Here is a 26,935-nt window from a genome sequence, read left to right on the forward strand (position 1 = left end):
GGGTTCACGCCCAGCGTCCATCGAGCGCACCAGCTGTGGGGACAAGGGAGCATCAGAGCATCAAAGCTTGGGCCTAGTCATCCCAAAGCCGTTGGCAACATGTCTGGATTCAAGATGGCCGACCCCAGGGGGAAACCGCCACGGAACCGCGGAACACTTTACTGTCACGCCCTTTTTGAAGGCAGAATTTCTCGTGTTGGGGGTTCGCTGCCCAACAGGACAGCTTTCTGTCAGCGCCCCGTCCCTGCCTCTGGTGTAAGGACATGAGACCTGTTAATGAAGGAAACCCCCAGTGCTGAGATAGGAAGGAAATTCACCAGCACCTGACAGATGCTACTTCCTGATTTTGGAGGCACCACTCACCTTGGATTGCACATACATCTCAGCGGCTGCCCTTCCACACAGCGTCCCTTGCTGGGTGCTGCCTTCTTTTGCTGTCTGGACCATGACTGAGGAAATAATCTATGCTGATATAAATGTCCTGGAAGACTCATCCCCCACCAGCCAACACTCTCCCCTTAACCACCACGGTAAGTGAATTTGATTTTCTTTCCCTGATTTGTCCTAAGTTTGGGGTTCTGCTTTCCGCACAGGTGTTTATTAAAGTTTAGCTGGCAGAGTTCAGAGAGCAATTTTTTAGCTACCAGGCACCGCTCAGCGCCCTAGGAAAAGCTTGTCCCAGTATCTGCCAGTCTTTGGCATAACACAGAACACTTGGTTTCTCTTTACAGCCACATGAGTGTATAAATATTACTGGAATCTTTACAGCTGGGAACATCCGTTACACTCACATGCCAGGGCAGTAAAATGTAATAGCAGCTTTTATCCATCTTCTGGGGGATTTCAGTAAGTTAGATTGATACACCAGCTGGAGATCTGGCCCTCTGACTCCCATGCAGCTCTGGCTGATTCGCATTAGCTGGGGATTTGGCCCCAAGCGTCTTTGTAATAAATGGAGTGAGTTGCGAGTGAGAAGAGAAGGAACGGGCATGTTCAGGGTGGCAAATCTGGGAGACTCCGTGAGTAGCACTTGATTATTGGATTTGGAAGGAGGAGCCAAGATCCAAATCTTGGGGAGCCCAGTGTAAAGGCAGTGACCCCACTGCGTTCAGCGGAGTCCAGGCTGAATTCTGATCTCAGTGACCTTGGCATAAATCCGGAGTGACCCCACTGAAGTCCTTGGACTGAGGCCCAGTTCTGCTCTCACTTCTCATTCTGAATTCAGTGAGTGCAGCTGAGATCCGAATCAGGCGCCAGCACAAGGGGATGCCGGGCGAGAGCAACAGAGACAGGCGTTGAGGCTGCAAATGAAACTAGCTAGGGAGGCCGACGGGGGCTGGGACGGATGGAAGTGGTGTAGAAGGGTGGAAGGAACAGAAGGATAAAGTGAGGTTATGGAATCTCCATCATTGGAGATTTTTAAGAGCAGGTTAGACAAACACCTGTCAGGGATGGTCTAGATCAGGGGTGGCCAACCTGTGGCTCCGGAGCCACATGCGGCTCTTCAGAAGTTAATATGCGGCTCCTTGTATTGGCACCGACTCCAGGGCTGGAGCTACAGACGCCAACTTTCCAATGTGCCGGGGGGTGCTCACTGCTCAACCCCTGGCTCTGCCACAGGCCCTGCCCCCACTCCACCCCTTCTCACGCTCTCCCCTGAGCCTGCTGTGCCCTTGCTCTCCCTCCCTCCCCCCCGCCTCCTGCCTGCCACGAAACAGCTGATCAGGAGGTGCGGGAAGGGAGGGGGAGGCGCTGATCGGCAGGGCTGCTGGTGGGCGAAGGGGAGCTGATGGGGGGCTGCTGACGTATTCCTGTGGCTCTTTGGCAATGTACATTGGTAAATTCTGGCTCCTTCTCAGGCTCAGGTTGGCCACCCCTGGTCTAGATGGTGCTTGGTCCTGCTATGAGTGCCAGGAGCAATGGTCTCAAGTTGCAGGGGTGGGGGTGGGGGGGTCTAGGTTGGATATTAGGAAACGTTTTTTCACTAGGAGGGGATGAAGCACTGGAATGGGTTACTAGGGAGGTGGTGGAATCTCCTTCCTTAGAGGTTTTTAAGGTCAGGCTTGACAAAGCCCTGGCTGGGATTTAGTTGGGGATTGGTCCTGCTTTGAGCAGGGGGTTGGACTAGATACCTCCTGAGGTCTCTTCCAACCCTAATCTTCTATGATTCTATGAGTGCAGGGGACTGGATTTGATGACCTCTTGAGGTTCCTTCCAGTCCTATGATTCTATGATTCTATCCCAGTGTCTGCTATCAGATGTTCAACATCACAAAAGATCGTAAGTCATGCCACCACATAGCAAAGAGAAGGGCATGAGGAGTCTGAACAGATGCTGAAGGGTTCTGCTTCTTTGGCTCAGTGCTGAAACTAAGCTAACAAGCAGGACACTGAGCGCAAGACAGGAACAGTGTATGTTTAGATACAATTGAAATCTGGCCCCTTAACTGCAATGGATTATATGTCTGTTTGGTAGATAGCCCCAAATCACTCCTGCTGCTGACCGCTTTTCTCATGGGCTAACTGGACAGGACTGCAGAGGGGACAAAAAGATTAAAACCTCTGCTGAAATCTCACCCACATTTCCAATAGTTTCAAAATGCTCCGGAAATACCAGTCAAAAACTCTGGCTAGCCGGTCAATGGGGGCCTCCTAAGAATAATGTATCCCTATCTGACAGCTTTATAACTGGCTCCAGTATCACACTGCCTTTATGTCTACAGTGCAAAGAAACACCCGTGGCACTGTCAGAGCCCGGACCAACTGACTTGGGCTGCAGGGCTAAAAATTGCAGATGTCCCGGTTTGGGCAGGCTCTGAAATCTTGTGAGGGTCTCAGAGCCTGGGATCCAGCCAGAGTGTCTACATTGCTATTTTTAATCCCACAGCAGGAGTCAGTAGATCTGTGCTCTGAGATCTGGCACCGCGATTTTTCGTTTGCAGGGTAGCACATCCCCCGAGTGGCCAGAGAGACAGAAATCCAGATAAGCACATATGCCTCTTTGTTTAACACGTCCTTAAGTAGCTACAGAAAGTGCTTCACTGAATATTGTATCTCACAGATCTCCGGGGATTTGCACGCCAGCATGGGTCCATTCTGTGGATTGCTTTGGCTGGCAACGTGATCCTGGCTACAGCGGTAATTGCACTGGGCATTCAGGGTGAGTAGCTCAAGGCCTGTTCTTCACTGGAACAAGTCCCTAGTGAAAACAAATTTTGAAACGCTGGAAACGGAAATTCTGCTTTCCGACTCACTCTTCAGAGATGTAGCCTCAATTCTCCTGTCTCGGCTCTGTTCCCTTAATAATTTGCTCCACTTGTCAGTAGACGACTGGACGCTTCATCCCAGCTAGGGCAAAGTGTTACAAGAACATGGTCCAGTCTGAACTTGGTACCTGAAACTCAGGGCATCCTGTTGGGGGGAAACTTCATGTTGTCAAATAGTGTTGCCTTGCAGGGCTGTTGCCATTAGGAGAAATCAATGCTCTAGTCAGCTCTAGTCTCAGTGTCCTCTTATTTATTTACAAAAAACGGGCAGTAAATCCCATTTCTCTGATCACAGGAGAAACAAACAGCCGCAGGAAGTCTCCTTGCTCAGAAATCCCCAAGCCTGCCTCTTCACTGGGCTCTGTGCCCAAGAAGTTCTGTCCCTGTGTTTCCTCAGGGGTCATTCTCACAACTGCTTCTCCTGGGTTCCCCCCTTTGCCTCCCCTCCCCCCCAACACACACAGGCTGCAACTGATAACCTAGCCACTGTGTTTCCAACTAGGAAACCTCTCAGCACACCTGGCTTAGCTCTGATCTGCCACATGGCCTGTTGCAGTGGGTGATAACCTCTCCTGCCTGCAGCTGTCTCTGCCACAGAAAGGGGCTTAATAGCTCTGAGACGTTGCACCCCATAATGCTTTATAGAAATATGCTTATGAGTAAATATGACATAACTGGAATATGTTTTATGCTAAATATGCCATGTAACATATCTTTGCAAAGGTTATGATCTGCTGAATATATTCATCCTATTTGTATGTGTAACCCTTCTGCCCATCTAAGTTGGCAGCAACAAGGGCCGGGTTCTGTATCTAGGGGTTCCGTTTCAATAACGCAATGCAAAACCGGCTCGAGCCCCCACCCAGTGACCTGGGACAATTACATACCACCCCCTGGGCGCCTCTAAGAGGCAACACTTCCCCTCTCGCAAGCACAGAGTCCGAGTGTAGCAGAAAATGTTTAATAACATGAGGTAAACGACATCAGCATTAAATTGGAAAAACACCACAAACAGGATTCATAACACAAACCAGGAGCAAAAAACCCACCCCAGCAAATTGGGTTGTGTCCTTTCCCTTTAGTTCTTGAATCCAGCAACCCAAAAATCACCCAGAGTCCCCAAAGTCCAAGACCCTCAAAGTCTCTTGGGTCCAGCAACCCCCCAAAGTCCCGAAAGTCCAACAACCCCCAAAGTCTCTGTCCCTGGTCAGTGCAGCCCCAGAGTAAAAGGGGGGCACGCAGGGTGTTAAGGAGCACCTTACGTGATCTGAGGCCGGCCGGCCGTCTCTCCGTGGGGTTCCGCCGCAGCCTTCACCATAAGCCAGTCCACTTTCTGCCATCCCACGAACTGCTCTGATCTGCTCACCGACCTGTGAGCCGCTCCAGCCAACCCCGCAAACAGCTCCACTCACCGTTCCTTGGGCCGCTGCAACCACCCCCACCAGGCTCCGCGCCGCTCACTGCTCCACCAGCCACTTACCAATATAGCTTCAGGCTCCCCCACTATTTAACACAGTCTTAGTGATCTCCGCTCTTAATAACTTTAGCATTTTTGTGATTTCAGCTTTTAGCAATTTCAGCTCATAGTAGGGGAACCCCAGTGCTGCTGCACCATTGGCCCAAAGTGAATTCAGCTCAGCAGCCTGTAACTAGCCTCCTAATAGAATCAAAGTTAGCTCTGACATTCAACAGTGGCAAGAGGATGTTGTACAATTGGTGTTTCAAGTCCTCAAAGAGAACCCATCCCATCAGATACAAATCAAATCCCATCCCATCCATCCATCCATCCATCCATCCATCCATCCTGCCCTGCCCTGCCCTGCCCTGCCCTGCCCTGCCCTGCCCTGCCCCATCCTTTCTCAATTCACTGGGTTTTGTAACCCATGCCCCTTGTCTAGCAAGTGCTACTTAATTACTGGTGAGTCTCTCTGTCATACAACAGTTCCACTGGTCTTGCTTCACCAAATCAGGGTAACAACACTTTATTCTTCCTGCCCCAACAACAGAGAAACTGGGGATCCCACATCAGCCAAAGTAACCACTTTCAGTTGTTGTTGTCCCAGGCTAGGCAGGTGGGTGTGCCTATGCAAACAAGGTCAGCCCCTTACGTTCTTTTCAACCCTCACCATAATTCACCACCAGATGTCAGGGTAGAGCTTATCCTGACTCTGCTTACATATGCATGTGTCATTTTTATATCTGAAGTTATGAGCGTTGGCTCTATGCTTGTATTTGAAGTGTTTGTTGTAGGCAGCTCACAAGGCAGATTTGGGCAACATAGTGTGAAGGGGTCTCTGTGACCCAACCTGTCACAGTGGCATTTCTTTCCAAGCCTCCCCAGGGCCAGCAGCGGCTGGAGGTAGGGCAGACATTGGGTGCCTGAATTCCTAGTCCAGAGCATCAGAGGAAGGGGGGAAGTGCTGGCTATGGACATGCAAGCAAATACTTTTGTGGTCCAGTTTGGACAATATTTGCCGGCCAAGTAGCACCAAGGTCAACAGAGGCTCCTTGGTGATTTTTCACATCATCACATTCTCACTGTTCCGATCCCTAAATACTAATGATAATTCCAATTCCTTACCCTTTTGCCTCGCAGTAGCAGATTTCAGGGCCTGACAGGTCAGTTTTCTCTCTGGAGGAGAAATTGGTAATGCAGATCCAAGTATTTCCAGTGCAATTTGTTTATTTACAAGATAGATAGATAGATAGATAGATAGATAGATAGATAGATAGATAGATATCTTGTTTCCTGGTCACAAACTGCACCCAGGTGATCCCCCCTTGCAAAAGTCCCAGAGCCGGTCAGCAAGAAGCAGCTCTCTGGAGCCTCTGTGTCCCTTGGACTCTCACCTCGTCCCTGCCTCAGCCCTGGGGAAACCCCCATAGTCCAAGCTGCTCACCCAGGACTGCATGCTCTGGACATTAGCCCTCCCTAGGGTCAGCTGCTGTGCAGAACAAGGGACCCTGGGAAAGTGTCACTGCCCTGACACAGGCAAGAGCTCTGCCCCTCCAGGACTGTCTGGCTGCAGTGAGTTTCACCCTGGGAGCTCATACACCAGTGACCTGTAAAGTACATGACAGGAGCCCCTTCTGCCATAACAGCAACAGTAACAACCACTCACCTGGCTGCTGCTTGGAAGTTTTCCAGGGCTGCTCGCCGCAGACGGACACTGGCGCAGTCTCATCGGTCCCTGAGAGCAGCGGTGTCGCCCAGAGACACTCCCCCAGCAGAGAATGCAACAGGAGCCTGGAGGACTTGGTGTCTCACCTGAAGCAGAGTCTGTGTCACTCAGCCCAGAGTCCCTCAGCAGGTAACCGCAACTCGCTGTGTTTCTGAGCTCCTTGGCATGTTCTGTACACCATGCAGGTGGAGGAGGGCCTGTCTGAAGGAGGCCGGCCATGGGCAGGCCAGCCTGCTAGCCTGTGTCCTCCTCTCATCCTAGGTCTCAGGTGGCCCCGGAGCTACTCTCTCAGTGAGGCCAGAGGAGGGGCACTGAGAATGGGGGAGGCAAGAAGGGGATCTGCTCCCATATTTCCTCGAAAGATAACAAATACATAAGGGCTGTTATAGAGACGACGGGGATCAATTGTTCTCTGTGGCCACTGAAGGCAGGACGAGAAGTAATGAGCTTTGTCTGCAGCAAGAGAGATTCAGGTTAAATATTAGGAAGAATTTTCTAACTCTGTAGTTAAGCACTGGAACAGGCTTCTAAGGGACATTGTGGAATCCCCGTCGTTGGAGGTTTTAAAGAACAGGTTGGAATATTAGGGATGGTCTAGGTCTACTTGGTCCTGCCTCAGTGCGGGGGGCTGGACTTGATGACCTCTCAAGGTCCCATCCAGCTTGACAGTTCTATGAGTCTGTGAGAACTGGTGCTGCTGAGAGACAGTCTCCTTCCTCCAACCTCAGGCCAGGAGAAGATGAGCCTGGGGCATCTTTCCCCTGCCCCAGCAACAAGAGGGAGGCTGGAGGTGGATCAGGGAGGTGGAGCAGAAAGGTGGATATCAGCATCTGGCACCAGATCCCAGCAGAGGCCAGAGCTTAGGTAGGAGACACGGCCATTTCCGACCTCCCCCATCTGAGCAGTTTCAGAGGAAGAAAATTTCTTTCCAAGCCTCCCCAGTGCCAGCAGTGGCTGGAGGTAGGGCAGACATTGGGTGCCTGAATTCCTAGTCCGGAGCATCAGAGGAAGGCGGGAAGTGCTGGCTATGGACATACAAGCAAATACTTTTGTGGTCCAATTTGGACAATATTTGCCGGCCAAGTAGCACCAATGGCAGACACCTCTCAGTGGGGATTATGGGGCACAGTGACCTCCAGTGGCCAGTCAGGGTAATTCTCCGAGTGAACTGGTTTGCTGAGTAAATAAATGATTTTTTGTTTCAGGGGCTGAGCAAAAAAACAGGCTGGGGATGGAGGGGGGCATAGAAGGAAGAAAAATAAACAACTGTTCAGTTCAGACCAAAACTGTTTTTTTTTTAAATTTTCAATGTATTGGGGAAAAAATGAAAACGCTTCATTTTGGCTTGACAAAAATATTTTTGTCAACCTAAACCTATTTTTTTTTATTTTTCGGGGGGGTGGGGGGTTCCACCATTTTAAAATCTATTTGTTTTTATAATGTCCACGTTGGAAGCCGAAATACTGTTTCAAAACAAGAGGTCGAAGGGACACATTTTGAAATGGCTGAAATGAACCGTTTTGACTTTTTCCAGAAAAAAATAAATGTTGAGGCCAAAACTATTTGTGGAATCCAACCCAAGATTGTGGATGGTTTGAGTGCAGAAGATAAATTATTTGGCAAATTTACTATTTGCTGAAATTTTTGACTGATAATTTTTTTGCCCAGCTCTAGTGAGCAGGGCAGGTTGTTCTAAGAATACGAGTATAATGGACTCTAACAAAGACTGTATTTAGTGATAGTTCAGATTTCAACAGGGTACCCCGGAGCCATCCCCCCAAAGGCACAGTCATGTTGCCCACAGCACTGTCAGTGTAACACACTCCAATGATCTGTAAGGCCTTCACTCCCACCTCCAACGGATACCAGAAAGCACTAGGCATCCCAGCTTCACCCACCTCTCACACGGAAACCGGAGCAGTGACCTCAGACGCTCTCTTGTAACACCAGCAGCACATATGCCCGTTACACAGCCCGTGCGTTTGGGAAGTGACTCCACTTTGTCAGGGCCGAGGGCGACATTCAGGTTTTGCACCAGCCTGCAAGAGAGGTGGAGAGCAGGTGGCAGCGCAGAGGTAGCCGTGGTGGCTAGTGATGGCTAACGAGGCTGAGCACGTAGAACTAGTCAGGGCTGTTGCCTGCGGCTGAGAATGCCCAGGTGGTTTTGGGGGACGGCGATAGCGACAGTGGGTGATGCTGAGTGAGGACCCTGGGGCTGGAGCCACAAAGGCACTTAGATGATTAACTGCCACTTTCGGGGCCTAAGTCCAACATTTAGATACTGCTGGGAGCTTCAACACCCACTCCCAGCTGCCACTTAACCCTGTAGGTGCCTAACATAAAGGACAGCAGGGGCTGCACTAAGCAGGATTTTGGCTGGTAGCACGTCCCTGTTATACCCAATAGTTAGATTCCTCTGCTGGGACGTGGGAAACCAGGTTTGAATTCTGCTTGATCTGGAACTGGGGCTCCTTGAGTCCAGCTCTCCCAGGTGAGAGTCCCGAATCCTGGGCTGTTGAGTCTTATAGGGGAAAATCTCTCCTGTTGAAACCGTTCCATTTTGTGTGTGCTAATTAAATAATGAAACAGTTTGACACTGAGACCAAGGTGTCTCCTCTTTGCCTTGCAGTGAAAGAAGTGTGACACAAAGTGTCAAACTGTTTCATTACAACACAGACAGGAGACGCGTCGATCTAGAAAAGAAAAGTCGACCAAATGTTTCAAGCAAGAGATTCGTGATTCCAAGGCCTGAAGGGACCATTGTCATCATCTAGTCTGACCTCCTCTAGGACACAGGCCAGAGACCCTGCCCCAAAATACTTCCTAGAGCAGAGCTTTCAGAAAAACATCTGATCTTGATTTAAACATTGCCAGTGATGGAGCAAAATTACGACCCTTGGTAAATTGTTCCAATGGTTAATTACCCTCACTGGTAAAAATGTACACCTTATTTCTAATCTGAATTTGTCTAGCTTCAACTTCCAACCATTGGATCATGTTATACTTTTCTGCCAGACCAAGAGCCCATTATTAATCATTTGTTTTCACATAGATACCTATAAACTGTAATCAAGTTATCCCTTAATCTTCTCTTTGTTGAGCTAAATAGCCCTAGCGCTTTGAGTCGCTCACTGTTCAACAGGTTTTCTAATCCTTAGATCTTCTCTGAACCCTCTGCAGTTTATCAACAGTGTTTTTGATCAGCACAAAGTAGAAGCTGCTCTTAATGATTTTTAAAAATTAAATTAAAATAACAGAATCTTTCAATGTGTTATGATACATCATGAAATAAGGGGGAAATCATGCAAATCATATCAAAATAAGAATCCATAAAATTAAATTCAAAGTGAAATTCTGAAATGTTCCAAACAGAACATTTTCCACAATAAAAAAAACCTTGTCCTTCTGAAACATTTTTTTCTGTGAGGATATTTGTCACAGTTGATACAGTTTCTTGAAAACCGTTGGTTGAACCAGCTTTTCTACTGAAAAACGGTTTTGAGGAAAATGTTCTGACCAGCTCTCATTGTTAAACAGTGAGTCTAAAGGCTCTGGATGGGATTATTGCAAGTGCCTGACTTGTACCCTCTCTGAGCTGTTACAGGCATGTTCATTAGGGCTCAGAATCATTACTGCTGTGTCTCTCCACATCTCTCTTCAGACGGCTCTGGCTGCAAACTCTGCCCCGTGGACTGGCTGTCGCACAGGGGAAAGTGCTATTGGTTTTCTAAAGAAAGCACCATCTGGAACAAGAGCCGTGCTGACTGCTCAGTGAAGAGCTCTCGAATGCTAGTGATCCAAGACCAGGAGGAGATGGTAAAGTAAAATAGAGGGGGCGAGACTTCCTCTGGAGGGGAACCCCAGTTACATGGTACCTGATGTGCAAGAGGAGAAGGAGACTTCTTCCTGAGGATGCTAATGCAGCATCCTCAGGATGGGGGGAGAGATAGTTCAGTGGTTTGAGCATTGGCCTGCTAAACCCAGGGTTGTGAATTCAATCCTTGAGGGAGCCACTTAGGGATCTGGGGCAAAATCAGTACTTGGTCCTGCTAGTGAAGGCAGGGGGCTGGACTCGATGACCTTTCAAGGGCCCTTCCAGATCTAGGAGATAGGCTATCTCCATTATATATAAGGGCAGGAGCCGCTCTCACACACGTTGCTCCTCATTAACACAGGGATGGGAGAGCCAGGAGAGCTGCATAGCAGCAGAGCTGGGAAACTGTTCCCCCAACCTCCCCACTGCCTCCACTTATTCCTCCTCCTGCCTCGTGCGGATGGAGGCTCCTTCCCTATCAGGAGCCACACACGGGGAACAGCAAGACGGGAGGCACAGAGGCATATTAACCGCTCCGGGTGGGATTTTCCAAAGCATGAAAGATAGGAGCAAAACACAATGGGGTGACAAGCGACTGTCACTGTGACTTGTGCTCCTAATTCCCCTAGATGCTTGAAACTCCCACCCTGTGTCATCTGGCCCTGAGCCCTGTTTACACTAGTGTTCCCACTGGTGCTGCTACACCGATGGTAGAAATGCTGGGACATTGTAACAATAGCAACAACAAAATCTAGTGTAGCCAAGGCCTAAATGCTCAAGCCCCCTTTTGGAGAACAGTCTGTCAAGTTTTCTAGCTGAAGCAAAGAATCTTAGAACGCGATCAGGTTGTACTCACCCTCTGTCTTCACCCCGCAGGAGTTCATACAGAACGTCACACAGGGTAAATATCATGTCTGGCTCGGGCTCAGTGTTACGTCACCAGGGAAGAACTGGACCTGGGTGGACAGCTCCAAGTTAGACCAAACTCTGTGAGTGTTGCCTGGTGGTTGCTATTTTATTTCATTAAAAAATGCATATGTAATGACCCCCCTTGGTTGAGCTATTCATAGGACTTAAACACATGGAGCCCTGTGTCTAAACAAACCAAAGTTACAAGATTGCTTGAGCTCCAGGGACAACTCTGTGAGTGTAGACACCCCAGCAACTACAACTGGGTAAATTTTTGTCCGTGACTAGTAAACTCATTGAAAAAAATAAAACCATTTTTTTCAGGGCAATGAAAGTATTTGTGAAGTCAACCCAAATTAACAAATAGTTCTGGCTGGCAATTTTTCTCCCCCCAAAATTTACAGTGGTTTTGCTTGACTGTTTGAAATGCAATGTTGCCACTTTGCATTTTGACATGATGCTTTGTTTCAAAATTTAGCAATGTGTATTTAAAAAAAGATTAAAACTTCCCAAAACAAAAATTAATATATATATTTTTTTTCATTTAATTTAATATAGGGATGTTTTTCAACTCATAGTGATTTTTTTTCCTGTTCAGTTTTTCATTCCAGCAAGAAAAATCTGTGGGGAAAAATCAGTTTTGGTTTGAACCAAACCAAATTTTTTTTTTCCGGTTCAGCTCCTGAACTGAAAAAAATCAATTATTTGCTTAATTCTAGTAGCAGCCTCGTAGGCCTCTATCAATGGTGTAGCCACTGGATGGGGACAAAGGGCTACCCTGTGCTAGCATGTGTTACACAGAGCTCAAGAAAGAATTCAGTCAAGCTGCCCATTGGATTAGAAGAACTAGTTACTCTAGGTTGCTTTAATTTAATCTAAACCCATAAGGACAAATTTGTCCCTGATGTAAACAACTCCATTGATTTTGGCAGAGTTACAGAGAGTCTGAAATTGGCTCACTGACTTCCTTTTTCCTCTGTTTTGCAGGTTCCCAGAATCAAGTCCTACTGATCTAAACAGCTGCGGAATGATAAAAGGGAATCAGATTAAATCTGAAATTTGCAGTGCTGAATTAAAATGGATTTGTCAGAAGGAAGCCGTGCCGCTATGAACAGTGACAGACCAGTACACTGCCTTGTGTTTCAGCGTCTGGGCCACACTTCCAGGAGCAGATGTGCTGGCGGAGACATGTATGTCCCGTGTAGCCTCAAACCAGCTATTTGTATGGGCAACTTGGGTAAATGCATTTGCAAATCAGACCCTAGGGCAAAGGCGCATCTCATGGACGTAAACACTGCACGACTGACTCGGGTCCAGTAAGAACACACTTGTACCTCCCCCTGTATCCCCTTGCGCCATCACTGATACCCTGGCTCAACCCCTTCCTCCTTCACCCACTTCTCTTCACCTCCGGTGCCTCTTCAGCCTTCTGCCTCTCACGCCCAATACTTCAGTCCCTTGTGCTTCCCTCAGGTGTCCACCTAGCTCAGTGGGAGGGGCATTTCCACATCCTTGTTCACCTTGATCTGATCTCCCTGCCAACTCCACCTCCATCTGTTGCTTTCCTCTCCTCTCTGGGGTCTTCTCCTGCTTTTCTGCCTAGCCCTCCTTCAGCGTCTCCTTGACAACCTTGGAACTTTTTTAACCCAATGTTTTTCAAATCAGGTGTTTCATGAAAGTGGACAATGGTTCTTGAACCATTTTGGTTTTGATGAATTGGCATTTTCTGACACCCCCTAACCCTGGAAAAAAAAAAAGAAAATTCCTAACCATGACTGAGTTTCTTATATTTTTATGAATTTTGCATCATTTGTAATTTCTCATCATTTCTCATTTTTAATAAATTGTTATCAGCATTTTGTATCATTTATAATCTTTCCTTTTTCAGAATAAGTATATTTTAATGGTTTTTGGCAGCTTCGTCACACGACGGATTATTGAATTATTTCATATTTTTAAACATTATTTTACAAAGGAAAGCAATAAACAACAAAGGTCCAAGGGAAAATTTGTTAAAAATTGTGGTAAAATTTTAAAAAGAAATGATTTTTAAATGAAGAATACTGATGTTGAGAAAAGGTCATTTTTGACCCCCCAAAAATCCCCCAAACAAACCAACTTATGTTTCAAAAATATTGACCCAATAAAACTTTTTTAAAAATTACAAAAATTGACAAGACTGACCTAAGACAAAGCAAGAAAAAATAACAGTTAAAACTGCCACACCCTTTACACCACAAAACAGCAAATTAGCAAACAGATTTATTTTACTGCATTGTATACACTACAGTAGCTTGCATAGCCACCAGATGTCACTGCTCTCACAAACACAACAGAACGCGCCTTTCTCTCATAAATGGGAAAATGTAATGCCATAAAGTAGCATTAGATGGGAAAATAAATTCAAGTTGCAACAGTTCCGTGTTGTCTACAGCTCAAAGCATGCTAACCTTTTGGGAATTAGCTCCATGGGTGGTGGGAGTGCCTGATGAGGCCCCGCCCCCCCGCCTGCTCCTGGAGGCTGGGGCAGGCAGGCTGGGGGCTGTGGTGCACCCCTGGGGCTGTTCCGGCCGCCCAGCACTGGGGCTGGACTCAGGCTGGGCTGGAGGCTCGGCTGGGGGGGAGCTTCAGCGGGGGGCTGGGGCTACGCCACACGCCCGGCTCTCCAGGGCCAGGGGGCTCAGGCCATGCTGCCTGGCATCCCTGGGCTCCGGGGCCGGGAAGCAGGGGCCAGTGGCCATAAGAGGGGGGGAGGGGATAGGGGCGCAAGAGCCAGCGTGACAATGGGGGGGACTGGGGCCATTGGGCATGGAAGGGGCAGAAGGCGCAGGGGACTGGGGGGTTAGCCGTAGCCTGCCTCCCCAAGCCAGGGGTTCAGCCATGACCCATGGACAGCTCATATGTGGGTGCTATCTGCAGGAGGATGGGACTGTGGTTGTGTCTTTGGGTGTCTGCATAACCCCACACCCCCTTGCTTCCAGCCAACCCTGCACCCTCCTGTCTCGCCAGCCCCGCACCCCCTGCCTTGCCTGCAGCCAGCCCCGCACCCCCTGCCCACAGCCAGCCCCTGCCGCACCCCCTGTCCTGTCTCCAGCCAACCCCTGCCACACCCCCTTGCCCGAAGCCCAGCCAGCCCCGCACCCCCCTGCCCTGCCTGCACCCAGCCCCTACCTCTAGTCAACCCTGCACCCCCTTGCCTCCAGCCAACCCCGCACCCTCCTGTCTCCAGCCAGTTCCACACCCCCTGCCCTGCCTGCAGCCAGCCCCGCACCCCCGTCTCCAGCTAGCCCTTCCCCACGTCCCTGTCTGCAGCCGGCCTCACGTCTACTAGTGCCCTGCAGTTCCCAGGGCAGTAACCCTGCACACCTGCTTCAATGAGGGGGGCAGGGAGCAGCTGGGACCCACACATGTGCACACCCTAGGGTGACCAGAGAGCAAGTGTGAAAAATCGGGACAGGGTGGGGGGATAATAGGAGCCTATATAAGAAAAAGGCCCAAAAATCGGGACTGTCTCTATAAAATCGGGACATCTGGTCCCCTTAGCACTCCCCCAGAGAGTGGCAGGGACCCACACATGTGAAATGAAGCTCATTTCTAGTTTAGGCCCAGCTTTTTAAAAAAGAACATTTAGGTAAGGTTAACATACATCTGTATTATCCCGGACATGTCAGGCTTTTTGGTTCTTAAATCACCGTCCGAGAGGAATTTTTAAAATTTAAAAATATGGGAAAATACGGACGTATGGTAACCCTATTAAAGGTACAAAAAATACATACTGTGGCACATCCCTTAAATCAGAACTTTTTATAGGGAACCGGTTGTTAAGATTTTTGGCAGCTCATCACTGCCCCCAGGTGCAAATGTTTCTATGCTCCCCCATCATCTCCGTCCCTGAGGTTATCGCAGATTAAAAGGCGAAAAAAACGCATTCGCGATGACATGATTTCTGAGCTCATGCAGTCCTCCCACACTGATAGGGCACAGCTTAATGCATGGAGGCATTCAGTGGCAGAGGCCAGGAAAGCATTAAGTGAGTGTGAAGAGCAGAGGCAGGAGGCGATGCTGAGGCTAATGGGGGAGCAAATGGACATGATGAAGCGTCTGTTGGAGCTGCAGGAAAGCCAACAACAGCACAGACCCCCGTTGCATCCATTGTATAACTGCCTGCCCTCCTCCCCAAGTTCCATATCCTCCTCACCCAGACGCCCAAGAACGCGGGGGGAAGGCTCCGGGCACCCAGCCACTGCACTCCAGAGGATGGCCCAAGCAACAGAAGGCTGTCATTCAAACAGTTTTGATTTGTAGTGTGGCTACAATAAGCAATGTGGCCTTGTCCTTCCCTCCTCCCCCACCCCACCCCACCCGGAATACCTTGTCAGTTATCTAATTTTTTTTTAGATAATAAAGAAAGAATGCAGGGTTTCAAAACAATAGTTACTTTATTTCGAAGGGGGGAGGGTGGTTGGCTTACAGGGAATTAAAATCAACAAAGGGGGCAGGTTTGCATCAAGGAGAAACACACACAACTGTCATGGTTTTCAAAGCCTCTCTGATGTGCAGCGCGCCTTGCTGTGCTCTTCTAATCCCTGGTGTCTGGCTGCTCAAAATCATCTGCCAGGTGATTTGCCTCAACCTCCCACCCCGCCATAAATGTCTCCCCCTTACTCTCACAGATATTGTGGAGCACACAGCAAGCAGCAATAACAAAGGGAATGTTGGTTTCGCTGAGGTCTAACCTAGTCATCAAACAGTGCCAATGAGCTTTTAAAAGTCCAAAGGCACATTCTACCACCATTCTGCACTTGAGGACGAACTCCGCACTTGGGATGGCGTCTGCACGGGTAACCCAGAAAAAAAGGTGCAAAACGATTGTCTGCCATTGCTTTCACGGAGGGAGGGAGAGGGGGGCCTGATGACATGTACCCAAAACCACCCAATGTTTTTGCCCCATCAGGCATTGGAAGCTTAACCCAGAATTCCAATGGGCAGCGGAGACTGCGGGAACTGTGGGATAGCTACCCACAGTGCACCGCTCTGTAAGTCAATGCTAGCCACGGTAGTGAGGATGCACTCTGCCGACTTAATGCGCTTAGTGTGGACATACGCAATCGACCGTATAAAATTGGTTTCTAAAAATCGACTTCTATAAAATCGACTTAATTTTGTAGTGTAGACACACCCTTAGATGGTGGTTCATGCCCTGAAGTAAGAAGGTTTGGATCCCTTCCCAAACTCCAGTCCATTTCCTCTCTTGTATGAACAACAGTATCTAATGTCCCAGTCCTTTTTAAAACAAATCCTGCCAAGCTCTTGGCTTCAATGACATCTTGTAGCAGTGAGTTCCGCAGGCTAATTGTGCGTTGTGTGAAAGCACAGGTCCTCTGATCAGTTTCAAATTTGCTGACTTTCAGTTCTGTCAAGTGCCCGTGGTGTTCTTGTATCAAGAGACAGGTTGAATAGCAGCACCCCAATCTACCTTCCCTGTCCCAGTCTTTGTTTTTTCTCCCCTTGTTCATGTCCCCTTATTCTCTGACGAGAACAGCTCCAATCTCGGCACACAAAAGTCCCTCCTGATCTCTCATCATTCATGTCACCAGTCTCTGAACCACTTCTAGTTCTGCAGTATCCTTTTGGAGATGGGTGACCCGTACTGCATATGGTATTCCACATCAGGGTGTCCCTTTGATTTATATTTATAATTTTTTGTATTATCATCTACCCCGTTCTTTATGGATGCCAACATCTTGTTTGCTTTGTTGTCAGGTGCTACATGCTCAGCAGAGGTCTGCGTTGGGCCATCTACAATGACACTCATGAGTGAGATGCTGGCCTCATTGAATTGAATGGGAAAATGTGCATAGATTTCAGTGGGGTCAGCAGTTCACCCCTGTTTCTTCTCCTGGACTGTTGCTGTTATATTAGCACCTAGGAAGATGTTCCTCCTCTGGACCCTGATTGCATTTGTCACACTGCATTTGCCATTGGGTGACTCGTTCCTCTCTGGTGGCTAGATCCCGCTGAAGATGGATTAACCTAAATCATTGGAAATTTGACTCCTTTACTCTTCAGTCCTGGTGCATAAAGTTGACTGTAGACAAGTTGTGCGAGAGGCAGGTTCTCTAGTAGCCCCTGGTGAGCCTTTGTCAAAAGCTTTTCAGCTCCCGACTCCCCTGCGTTGCACTTTTCTGGTCTGTATACGCATCAGCTTTGCTGCAGACCCAGTTTCTCTGGGTGATGCACCTTGAAGCGCTGACGCTCCCGTCGTTCAGGTATGCGCAGTCCCCTCCTCCTCTTATTGGAAACCTGCAACGAGAGATAACGAAGCCATCGTCAGCCAGCTGACGTTACTGCCAGTGGGAGAATGCGTCTGACGCAGGGGCCCCCAAACTCTTTGCCAGCATGACCCCATGTTAATTAATTATTTCCTCCCAGTACCCCAGGCAGTGTGGAGAATGCCATTTTGTAGAGAAAAATAGCGTCCTCCATGCATTGTGACCTCACAGGAACCGTACAGGCAAGGTAATGCCATGTAGAGCAAAATGGCACCTTCTTCACGCTAGGGACCACCGCCACCTCGTCTGCCGATGGTGCGACTTCATTTGGCGTTGCCACCCACAGTTTGGGAACCGCTGATCTAACACCTCCAGCCTGGATCACTGTATCTCTCCCTAATGTGTGAGGGGGGCCAAATGAGCCCACATCTCCTATTGCAGGTGTGTGGGCGGGGAAGGAGGTTCTAGCTAGAGCTAGTGAAGTTGTTTAGATGAAGAGTTTATTCACCAAAAAATGCAATTTTGGGTTGACTGAAACTTTTCACCCCAAACTAATTTTTTTCTTCAGGCTAGATTGACAAGGGCACTTGGGCGCCCGTCACAAAACTGGAGAAGGCGGTGGTGGTATATCTGATAGCCCAGTCATTAGAGCATTCCTCTAGGATGAGGAAGACTCAGGTTCAAGTCCCTACTCCGAATCAGGCAGGGAGAGGATATGATTTCGGATAAAGGAGACCCAGGTTGAGTGCCCTAACCAGGGGCTATGGAGTATGGGTTTGTGCATGATGTTTGTAAATTTCCTTTGCTTTTAATAAAAGTGGTTTAAAAATGCCTGAACAAAAAAAGAAATTAATTTGACCTGAAACTAAAAAAAAAAAAAACCCTTAGCTCTTTGTTCACCCAGAAAACTGCTGCCCCTTTTGTACTGACGGTTGCTACCATGTAAATAACACAAACCGTGATGTCTGCTAACTGTGGGCCCGAGCCGAGTCGAGCCAGGCTGGAGACGTTGGGGCTGGGGCCAGGGCCAGGGCCAGGGCCGGCCGCTGGAGGGAGCCGCTCGGTTGGGGGGGGGCAGACTGGGCCGCGCCTCCTCCCCCCAATGCCCCCCCCCCAGCTGACCTGCTGCCTGCTTCAGGCTTCCCGCGAATCAAATGTTTGAGGGAAGCAGGGGAGGGGGCGGGGTTCGGGTGGGGACTTTGGGGAAGGGGTGGAGTTGGGGCGGGGGGCATGGGCGGGGCTGGGGGCGGGGGCGGGGCCCCGTAGAGTGTCCTCTTTTTGGACACTCAAAATACGGTAACCCTATCCAAACTACATCTCCCATGGTGCCCCCGATCTTTCTTGGCAAAGAGGAGGTAGTTCCTTGGCCATGCTGCACCAGGGGAGATGTTGTCCAGCTGGGGAGCCCCGCTCATAAAAGGGGAGATTGAGGATATGAGGAAACCAAACTACAACTCCCAGGAGGTACCAGAGCAGCATTTTGAGCTGAAATAGTTCAGTAGTTTCTTGCTTTGGGGGGGATTTTTTTTTTAATTAAAAAAAATCATTTTTTTCCGTGAAAGGACATTTTGTGAAAAGAAATGGTCAAAACCCCAATTTTCCACCATAAAACAGTTTCAATGAAAAGTTAGTTCTTGACAACCCTAGTGTTACCATCCCCCTAACAGTGCAGCATCCCCTGCTCCGCTGTGGCTCCAGGTGTCAGCAGTGGGAGTCAACCCCAAATCCCAGAGCAGATACAGATTTCCCTCACTCCCCGCCAGTATTTTGGGGTTCACCTGGTGAACGTTGGCTCCGTCTGGATTCAGCCCCACAGCCTAGTGTTCAGAACCTAAACAGACAGAAAAGGGACTCACGAGCTGTTGAAATCAGACCCATTCACCCATTTCCAGGGCTGTTCCTCCTGCTCTCTCCTGAGGCCGATCCAGTGCTCGGAGACGCCTTTGTATCGCAGCATGAAAGCCTGTAACACAGAAAAAGGAAAGAGTTTGATTCCACGTGCGCTGCTCACTGGGCTCCGGGCAGCACAGAGTCACGTTATACAGACATGTTCCTGAGTCAGTTAAAGCAGAGGCTGTAATTTAAACTACAGCTCCTGGGTTCCACTTTAGTGGCTTAACCTCAAGACCATCTCTTCAGCCCCGCTTCAGTCATGGCGCCCCGTACCAGGGCTGCCCGGGGAGGGACAAGTGGGGCAATTTGCCCCAGGCCCCGCAGGGGCCCCCACAAGAGTTTTTCGGGGCCCCTGGAGCCCTGCTCTGGGGGCCCTGGAAAACTCTCGCGGGGCCCGGACCCCCGGAGCTTCTTCTGCTCCGGGTCTTCAGCGGCAATTCCATGGCGGGGGCCCCCCGCCGCCAAAGACCCCAGGCCCCCTGAATCCTCTGGGCAGCCCTGCCTCGTACAACTGGCGCAGCGAACGTGGCAAGAAGCTGGGGACCCCAGAGGAATTCATCACACAACCCTGCCCCATTCTTTGGGCTCTGAATGAGGCAGGGGTCCTGTGGGAAAACGCAGCAGGGGGCCACAGAACTAAAGATCGGATCATCACTGATCCGCACCAAAAGGAAGGAGAAGGAAAACCAGAGTTAAAGCAGCACTTTGGAGCCTTGCCTTATTTCCAGTTAGAGCTGGGCCAATGGTGACTTATAAATTCACTGAAAAAGTCTGGGCTGGAGTTCCTTCCTAGGTGCTACCACGAGAGAAATAATAAAAGTGGATTTGCTGAAACTGTCAGGGGAAAACCTCCCCTTGAGAGAGTAAAGTTCAGACAACCCCGCACCCCCCACCAAAAATAAAACCTACAAAAGGAAAACCTGGAGGTCAGTTATAAGCAACTGAAATATGGAAATACTTAGATCGGGGTGCCCAAATTTTTCCTGTCATGCCCCCACTTACCAGTAGTGAAATCTGTCTGCATTCCCCCCATTCTCTCCCCCTCCCCCCCCCACATTACTGCACAATTGGCTCAGAAGTGGAGCTCGAGCTGAAGACGGAGCTGGAGGAGGAGCCAGGGCTAGAGGCAGAGGTGGGCTGGGGGAGGATTGGAGCTGCGGTTGGGGCTGAAACTGGCCTGGGGGCAGAGAGGGAATGAGGGCAGAACTGGGCTGAGGGCAGGGTGGAGCTGCGTCTGGGGCTGGAGGCGGGATGGAGCTAGGCTGGGGGTGGTCCAGGGGGTGGGGCTGCGGTCGGGGCCAGAACTGGGCTGGGGGTGGGGTTAGGGGGCGGTGGGGAGCTGGGGCTGGGGCTTCCTCCCCTGCATGGTAGCTGGCCTGGGCCGGCCATACGCCCCCTGCACATTCCTCCACACCTCCCTGGGGGTGGAACACCCCACAGTTTGGGGACCACTGGCTTAGGCAATTTTAACAATATGCATCATCCCGTGTGCCTACACTATTCCACACAAGGTCTTATCCCATTCCCCCCTTATAGCAGAGCATCTTCCACTCATGAGTTAAGTGATGTGATTAACACATTACATGTGATTCTTTCTCTCTCTCTCTCTCCCAAGGGGGAGAATCATGTGTGTAGAAGAGCGGTTTGTTTTGGTAGGGTTTTGTCATTTGAAACGCACACACTATGTGTTTATGTGAAGGCGGCCATCTTGGCTGACGTACTGGGGACTTCAACCAGGAACCTCCATAACGAAAAGGCACAAGTCACACCAGCGGGAGCTAAAGATGGATCACTGATGATTCCCTGTTCTGTTCATTCCCTCTGGGGCACCTGGCACTGGCCACTGTCGGAAGACAGGATACTGGGCTAGATGGACCATTGGTCTGACCCAGTATGGCCGCTCTTATGTTCCTATGTAAAGAAGCAACCCTCTCCTGTCAGGGGCTGTAAAGGCTCAGAGCCTCAAGAAGAAGTGAGGTTTTTACCCACGAAAGCTTATGCCCAAATAAATCTGTTAGTCTTTAAGGTGCCACCAGACTCCTTGTTGTTTTTGTAGATACAGACTAACACGGCTACCCCCGATACATGGAATCTGTGACACCCTCACCAGTGGGTTACATTGATACCCGAGAAGACAGCTCAAAGAAGTGCACGTCGCTCTTGGAGCAGAAGGTGGTGAGGTTCTGGACAGTCCTTAGTTCCTGGGGGAGACCATTCTACAAGCTAGGACCAGCCACCAAGGAAGTTCCAGCTCCCTCACTGAGAATCTTTGCCCTTAAATTGTGCCAGAGGAGAGGTGATGCCAACCATAGTCCTCATCCTAGAGCATTAGGCTCTTTTAGACACCTTGGGCCTAGGCCACGGAGCGCCTGGAAGCCCTCGACCATAAATCCAGCATAGCCCATCGCCCCCAGAATGGGTCTGTTTTGTTTCTCACCAGGTCCTGCTCGCTGTCAATCACAGCCAAGGAAGCGCCGAGTACAGAGCAGAGTCTCTGGCTGTTGTTCCAGTTCTCTTCAGCCTCGGAGAAATAGTAGCATTTCCCTTGGTATCCGATCCAGCCGTCTGGGCACCAGGCCATGAATTGGGGCTGTGTTTTAAGTACCTGCACTGAAATTGAGAGCGCAACATAAGGGTAAGAGCCCATCTTTTCCCTCCCCCGCAGGCAAATACCCACCAGATGGAAATGAGGAAAGGCTCCAAAGTGCGACCTTAACCCTGGTTTCCCTGCTCCTTCCTTTTTATGTGTATCAGTTATGATTAGAGCCCTACCAAATTCACAGTCCAATTTCCTAAATGTCTTGACTTTCATGTTTTCAGGTATTTAAATCTTAAATTTCACAGCATTGTAACAAAACATGAAAATGTGTGTTTAAAAATGGCAAAATATAAACATGTAAAGAACTTAAGACTCAGCGTTTCACAAACTGGGGGTCTTGACCCAAAAAGGGGCCGCAAGGCTATTGCAGGGAGGTTACGGTATTGCCACCCTCACTTCTGCGCTGCTTTCGGAGCTGGGTGGCCGGAAAGCAGCGGCTGCTGGCCAGGTGCCTAGCTCTGAAGGCAGCGCTGCTGTCAGCAGCAGCACAGAAGTAAGGGTGGCAATACCGTGACTCCTGTACAATAGCCTTGCAACCCCCTTTTGCTTCGGGACCCCCAGTTTGAGAAACGCTGTGTACTTCTGTATACTTTTACCATATAGTATAGGGTACTTTTATAGCATAGGGTAAAAGTACACAAAAGACCAGATTTCACAGTCCGTGACACGTTTTTCACAACGGTGAATTTGTCAGGGCCTAGTTATGATATCTTTATGTGGTCACCTGTTAGGTTATGTTAGAAGGTCTCTTTCTATAAGTCTATAATATAGAACTAAACTAGTGTTGTATATAAAGTAAATAAGGTTTTTAAAATGTTTAAGAAACTTCATTTAAAATTAAATTAAAATGCAGAGCCCCCCCGGACCGGTGGCCAGGACCCAGGCAGTGCGAGTGCCACTGAAAATCAGCTCACGTGCCGCCTTTGGCATGGGTGCCATAGGTTGCCTACCCCTGGTTTAGACTGTTGAGCGTTGGTCTATGCTTAAGAGATAGGTTGACAAAAAACCCACACCCCTGAGTGACACAACCACACCGACATAACCTCCAGTGTAGACGCAGCTATGCTGACGGAAAAAGGCTGGTGTTGACATAGGTACTATTGCACGGGGAGCTGGTGTTCAAACACCAATGGGAAAAATAATCTTTCGGTCAGTGTAGGCTGGGTCTATACCAGCGGTTCTCAACCATGGGCTGCTTGCGGCCCAATCAGCACACAGCTGCAGCCCATGTGACATCCTCAGGGCCATAGGGTAATATAGATATTGTGTGGATGCGGCCCATATAACACATAGAGAGCTGCATATGCAACCCAGTGGTAAATCGGTTGAGAACCACTGGTCTATGCTTTGATGTTATGCCAACGTAGCTACAGCGACTTAGCCAGGCCAGTATAGACTCTGTAGAGTGGACAACCCCGAGACTGTGAGCTCTTAAGAGGAGAAATTCTTTTCATGTTTGTATTATCTCAGTTACAGAAGATTATCTGGTTTGTTACAATGACACATATTTCCCCAGGGAGACAATTTAAAGGGCCAGTTTTGTCATCACAAACAAGGCTACAGAAGGCAGCAGGAGAGTGAGTCTGAAGAGGTGTTCCCGGCCCCCACGGCTGATGCCCGAGAGGAGAGAGCCAGTGAGTATGTCTACATTACAGTAGCACTGCGATGGTGCTGCTGCCGCCGGGCCACTGTAGTGCCGGAGCAAAGATGCTTCCTACATCAACAGAAGGGTTTTCTCACTGTCGTTAATCCACCTCTCCGAGAGGCGGCAGTTAGGTCAACGGAAGGAAGGATCCTTCTGTCGATCCAGTTGGGTCTACACCACCGGGGGTTGGGTTGACCTAACTGTGGTGCTCCGGGCATGAAATTATTCACCGCTCTGAGCGACACAGACGCTGAATTAGCCACTCACCTGTCAGAGCAAAAACAGCAGCAATCAGAATGACAAGTCCAATGATCACTGCGACTGTACATGCAGCACGTTTCCTGAGCTTGCAGCTACGGCCATTATCTGAAAGAGAAAAAACCCTTAATTCTCCTGAGACGGGGGTACCCAGAGTCAGTAGCTACATCAGGGTCTTAGCTACCATGGAGCATTTTACTGAATGGCTGTTGTTATCTATGTCCTAAGATTCCAGGATTGTCACTCCATGTCACTCTGGAGCCTACCATGGGAAGCAATGGAAGCAGCTACAAGCTACTAGAGATTAATAAGACTGAGACTTTTCAGCTTGGAAAAGAGATGACTAAGGGGGGATATGATAGAGGTCTATAAAACCATGACTGGTGCGGAGAAAGTAAATAAGGAAGTGTTATTTACACCTTCTCACAACACAAGAACCAGGGGTCACCCAATGAAATTAATAAATTGCAGGTTTAAAGCAAACAAAAGAAGTATTTCTTCACACAATGCATAATCAACCTGTGGAACTCCTTGCCAGAGGAAGTTGTGAAGGCCAAGATTATAACAGGGTTCAAAAAGGAACGAGATAAATTCATGGAGGATAGGTCCATCAATGTCCCTAGCCTGTTTGCCAGAAGCTGGGAATGGGCGACAGGGGATGGATCACTTGATGATTCCCTGTTCTGTTCATTCCCTCTGGGGCACCTGGCATTGGCCACTGTCAGAAGACAGGACACTGGGCTAGGTGGACCTTTGGTCTGACCCAGTATGACCGTTCTTATATTCTTAAGCATGGCTGAGAGCTCTTTTTGTTCGCAATATCACCAGGTTCATTCATCATTAAGTTCCACAGCCTGTTACCACCTAATTTTTACGTTCTCAGCCATTTAGACTTTACAGCTTGCATGCGGGTGATGTACAGCTACAATAAGGGATAGGTCTATGCCATGCCAAGAACCTAGACCATTGTGATATCAGAGGTAACTCAACCAATAACCAGCCTTACTTTATACCCAATTTGCATGCAATGATTTCATTGGTCGCATGAGGGATGACTGCACAGATGGTGGCTTACTCACATCTGTGGCTTACTTACAAGATGAAAGGGACTGTTTAATTCCATTCATTGCTTCTTCCCGGACTCTCCCAAAGCTGGCATGCAGAACATCCCAAGGGCGGCTGGCTCTTGGTTAGAAGGGATGGGAACTTGGGACTCACCCTCACTTGGCAATCTGTGCGCCCTGCCCAGCCTGTGCCCTCCCATAGACATTTAGCCTGCTTGCCTAGTTGTGCCCAGCTCCTTATAAGAGGCTGGATTGTGCCAGGGATAGTAATGCATTTCTTTCTTCACACAAGAACCCATTTTGAGCTGACCAACTGATGTTAATTCCGTTGCAGGATAGCTTCTAAGGTTTAGAAATTAGTTCTCACTGTGGTTTGAACCAAACCAAAATCTTTCGGAAATGCCTCTCTCTGTGTACGTTCACACTGGAAAAGGTGTGTTCTTAACTCGGGATTAGCTAACCTGCATTAGCTAACTTGGGTTAAAACAGCAGCAAAGTCCTTTAAAGCAACTGGGGTTAGCCCCTCAAATTCAACCCCAGGCTCCATTTCAGGCTTTAATGCTAGCCCGAGTTGCTGCTATTTTCACCCAGGTTAGCCAATGCGAGTTACCCACCTGAGTTAAGAATGCACCTTTTCCCGCAGTGTAGAAATATGCTCTTCTCTCTCTCTGCAGAAGCAACCAGAGAGCTGTGGACAGGGGCGACTGGTTCAAATGGGGGGGGGGGTTGTGCGCCCCCCACACACACGTGTCGCCTCTGGCTGTGGACCTCAGAAACCTTTCCATCAAAATTGACGCATCTCTGCAAAACATTTTAGCCAAAATGAAGCTGCATATTTTGACAGAAAATGTTCCTACCCGCTTTACTGATTTCCTCTGAAGGATTTTTTGAATCTTTGCTCATTGATTTATCAGATATGGAGAGAATGAACCCAGGCAACCTCTGTGGGAGAGGAGCCTCTGTTTCAGCCCCCAACCTAAAAAAAATCTCCTGCCCTATCTAGGTAAGGTCTTATCTGCCCTCATCTCCACAATATGTGAACACCTCACAGCCTGTTAATGAATTTACCCGCACAGCAGCCTTGTGAGAGAGGGAATTACTGTTCTGACCATGGTACAGATGGGAAACTGAGACAGGGAGAGGCTAATACTTGCCCAAGGTCACACAGGGAATCAATCCCAGGCCTTCCAACGCCTGACCTAGCCCCCAAACCACTAGGCCACCCTTCCCTCAGCAGTCAGCGCCGGGGTGAATGGGAAAACTCCTGCCCCCAATCAATGTGAATCACAACCACAAACAGTCAGGTGCGTGCACTGAGCTGGGGGAGCTGCAGGATGCTGGGGGTTCACACGGGGCAGGTTCGTAACACGCCGTGGGAGAGAGAAACACGCGGCAGGAACATCTGTTTCCACACACACGTGCAGGGAAAAACTGGCCCCAAACAACAGCCGGGAAAAGGAACATGAGGTGGAGAAGGGAGAGAGACAGGGCAGATCTTCAAATGGGGGTGTAATATGAGGCCCTCCCCCAGGATACATCTGCCCCACCACTATGCACACCTCCAGTCAGGATCCCAGCTGGTTGTTCCGGCCTGGAGAAGCCCATTGGGGTGGGTGCACATGTGAACCCTCAACAATAGAAGGAAGGGGACAGGGAAGGCAGGAGAACAAAAGGAGACAAGGGGCTATTGCCAAGCCCCCTCCCCCCGGTCACAGGCTTGATCCCAGATACATGCCCCGGATACAGCAGCTGCGAGTGCAAACCGGCTGCCCTGCTCATAACTGTGATCAGGTCCCTGCTGCTCCCCCACAGAGCCTGGCCATTTACAGCCAACGCTGAAAATTCAGCCCCACCTGTGCAAGCCGCAGCCTCTCTGTCTCCAGCCAGGGACGCTCCAAGGAGCTGGTTCCCCTTCGCTGCCTTCAAAGCCCTTCCCCGCTTTCCTAGGCTGTCCAAGTGTCCCAGCCCTCAGACTGTGCTACAGCCGCCTACATAGGGTTACCATACTTAACAAATAAAAAAAGAGGACCCTCC

At 49.3% G+C, this 26,935-nt stretch overlaps 2 protein-coding genes across 4 annotated transcripts in view; one reads left to right on the forward strand and one right to left on the reverse strand.

The window, feature by feature from the left end:
• Nucleotides 1-445: 445 nt before the first annotated feature.
• LOC117870395 (killer cell lectin-like receptor subfamily B member 1B allele C) lies at nt 446-12,939 on the forward strand. Its single transcript, XM_034757528.1, has 4 exons — nt 446-530; nt 10,109-10,263; nt 11,138-11,250; nt 12,158-12,939. Exons 1-4 carry the CDS (start codon nt 446-448, stop codon nt 12,279-12,281), a joined length of 477 nt encoding a protein of 158 aa, XP_034613419.1. The 3' UTR covers nt 12,282-12,939.
• A 3,296-nt stretch (nt 12,940-16,235) lies between these two features.
• Nucleotides 16,236-26,935, reverse strand: part of LOC117870475 (C-type lectin domain family 2 member D-like) — a 42,493-nt gene continuing 31,793 nt past the window's right edge. For all 3 annotated transcript variants that reach the window (XM_034757658.1, XM_034757659.1, XM_034757657.1), the window contains exons 4-7: nt 23,847-23,945; nt 21,773-21,945; nt 19,299-19,405; nt 16,236-17,473 (exon numbers count right to left, since the gene is read on the reverse strand). In XM_034757658.1, coding sequence (XP_034613549.1) covers nt 17,314-17,473; nt 19,299-19,405; nt 21,773-21,945; nt 23,847-23,945 — 539 coding nt within the window. In that variant the 3' untranslated portion in view covers nt 16,236-17,313. The remainder of the gene's footprint in view (nt 17,474-19,298; nt 19,406-21,772; nt 21,946-23,846; nt 23,946-26,935) is intronic.

The sequence above is a fragment of the Trachemys scripta genome, unplaced genomic scaffold, assembly GCF_013100865.1.
Source record: "Trachemys scripta elegans isolate TJP31775 unplaced genomic scaffold, CAS_Tse_1.0 scaffold_28, whole genome shotgun sequence".
In the NCBI taxonomy this organism is placed as follows: domain Eukaryota; kingdom Metazoa; phylum Chordata; order Testudines; family Emydidae; genus Trachemys; species Trachemys scripta.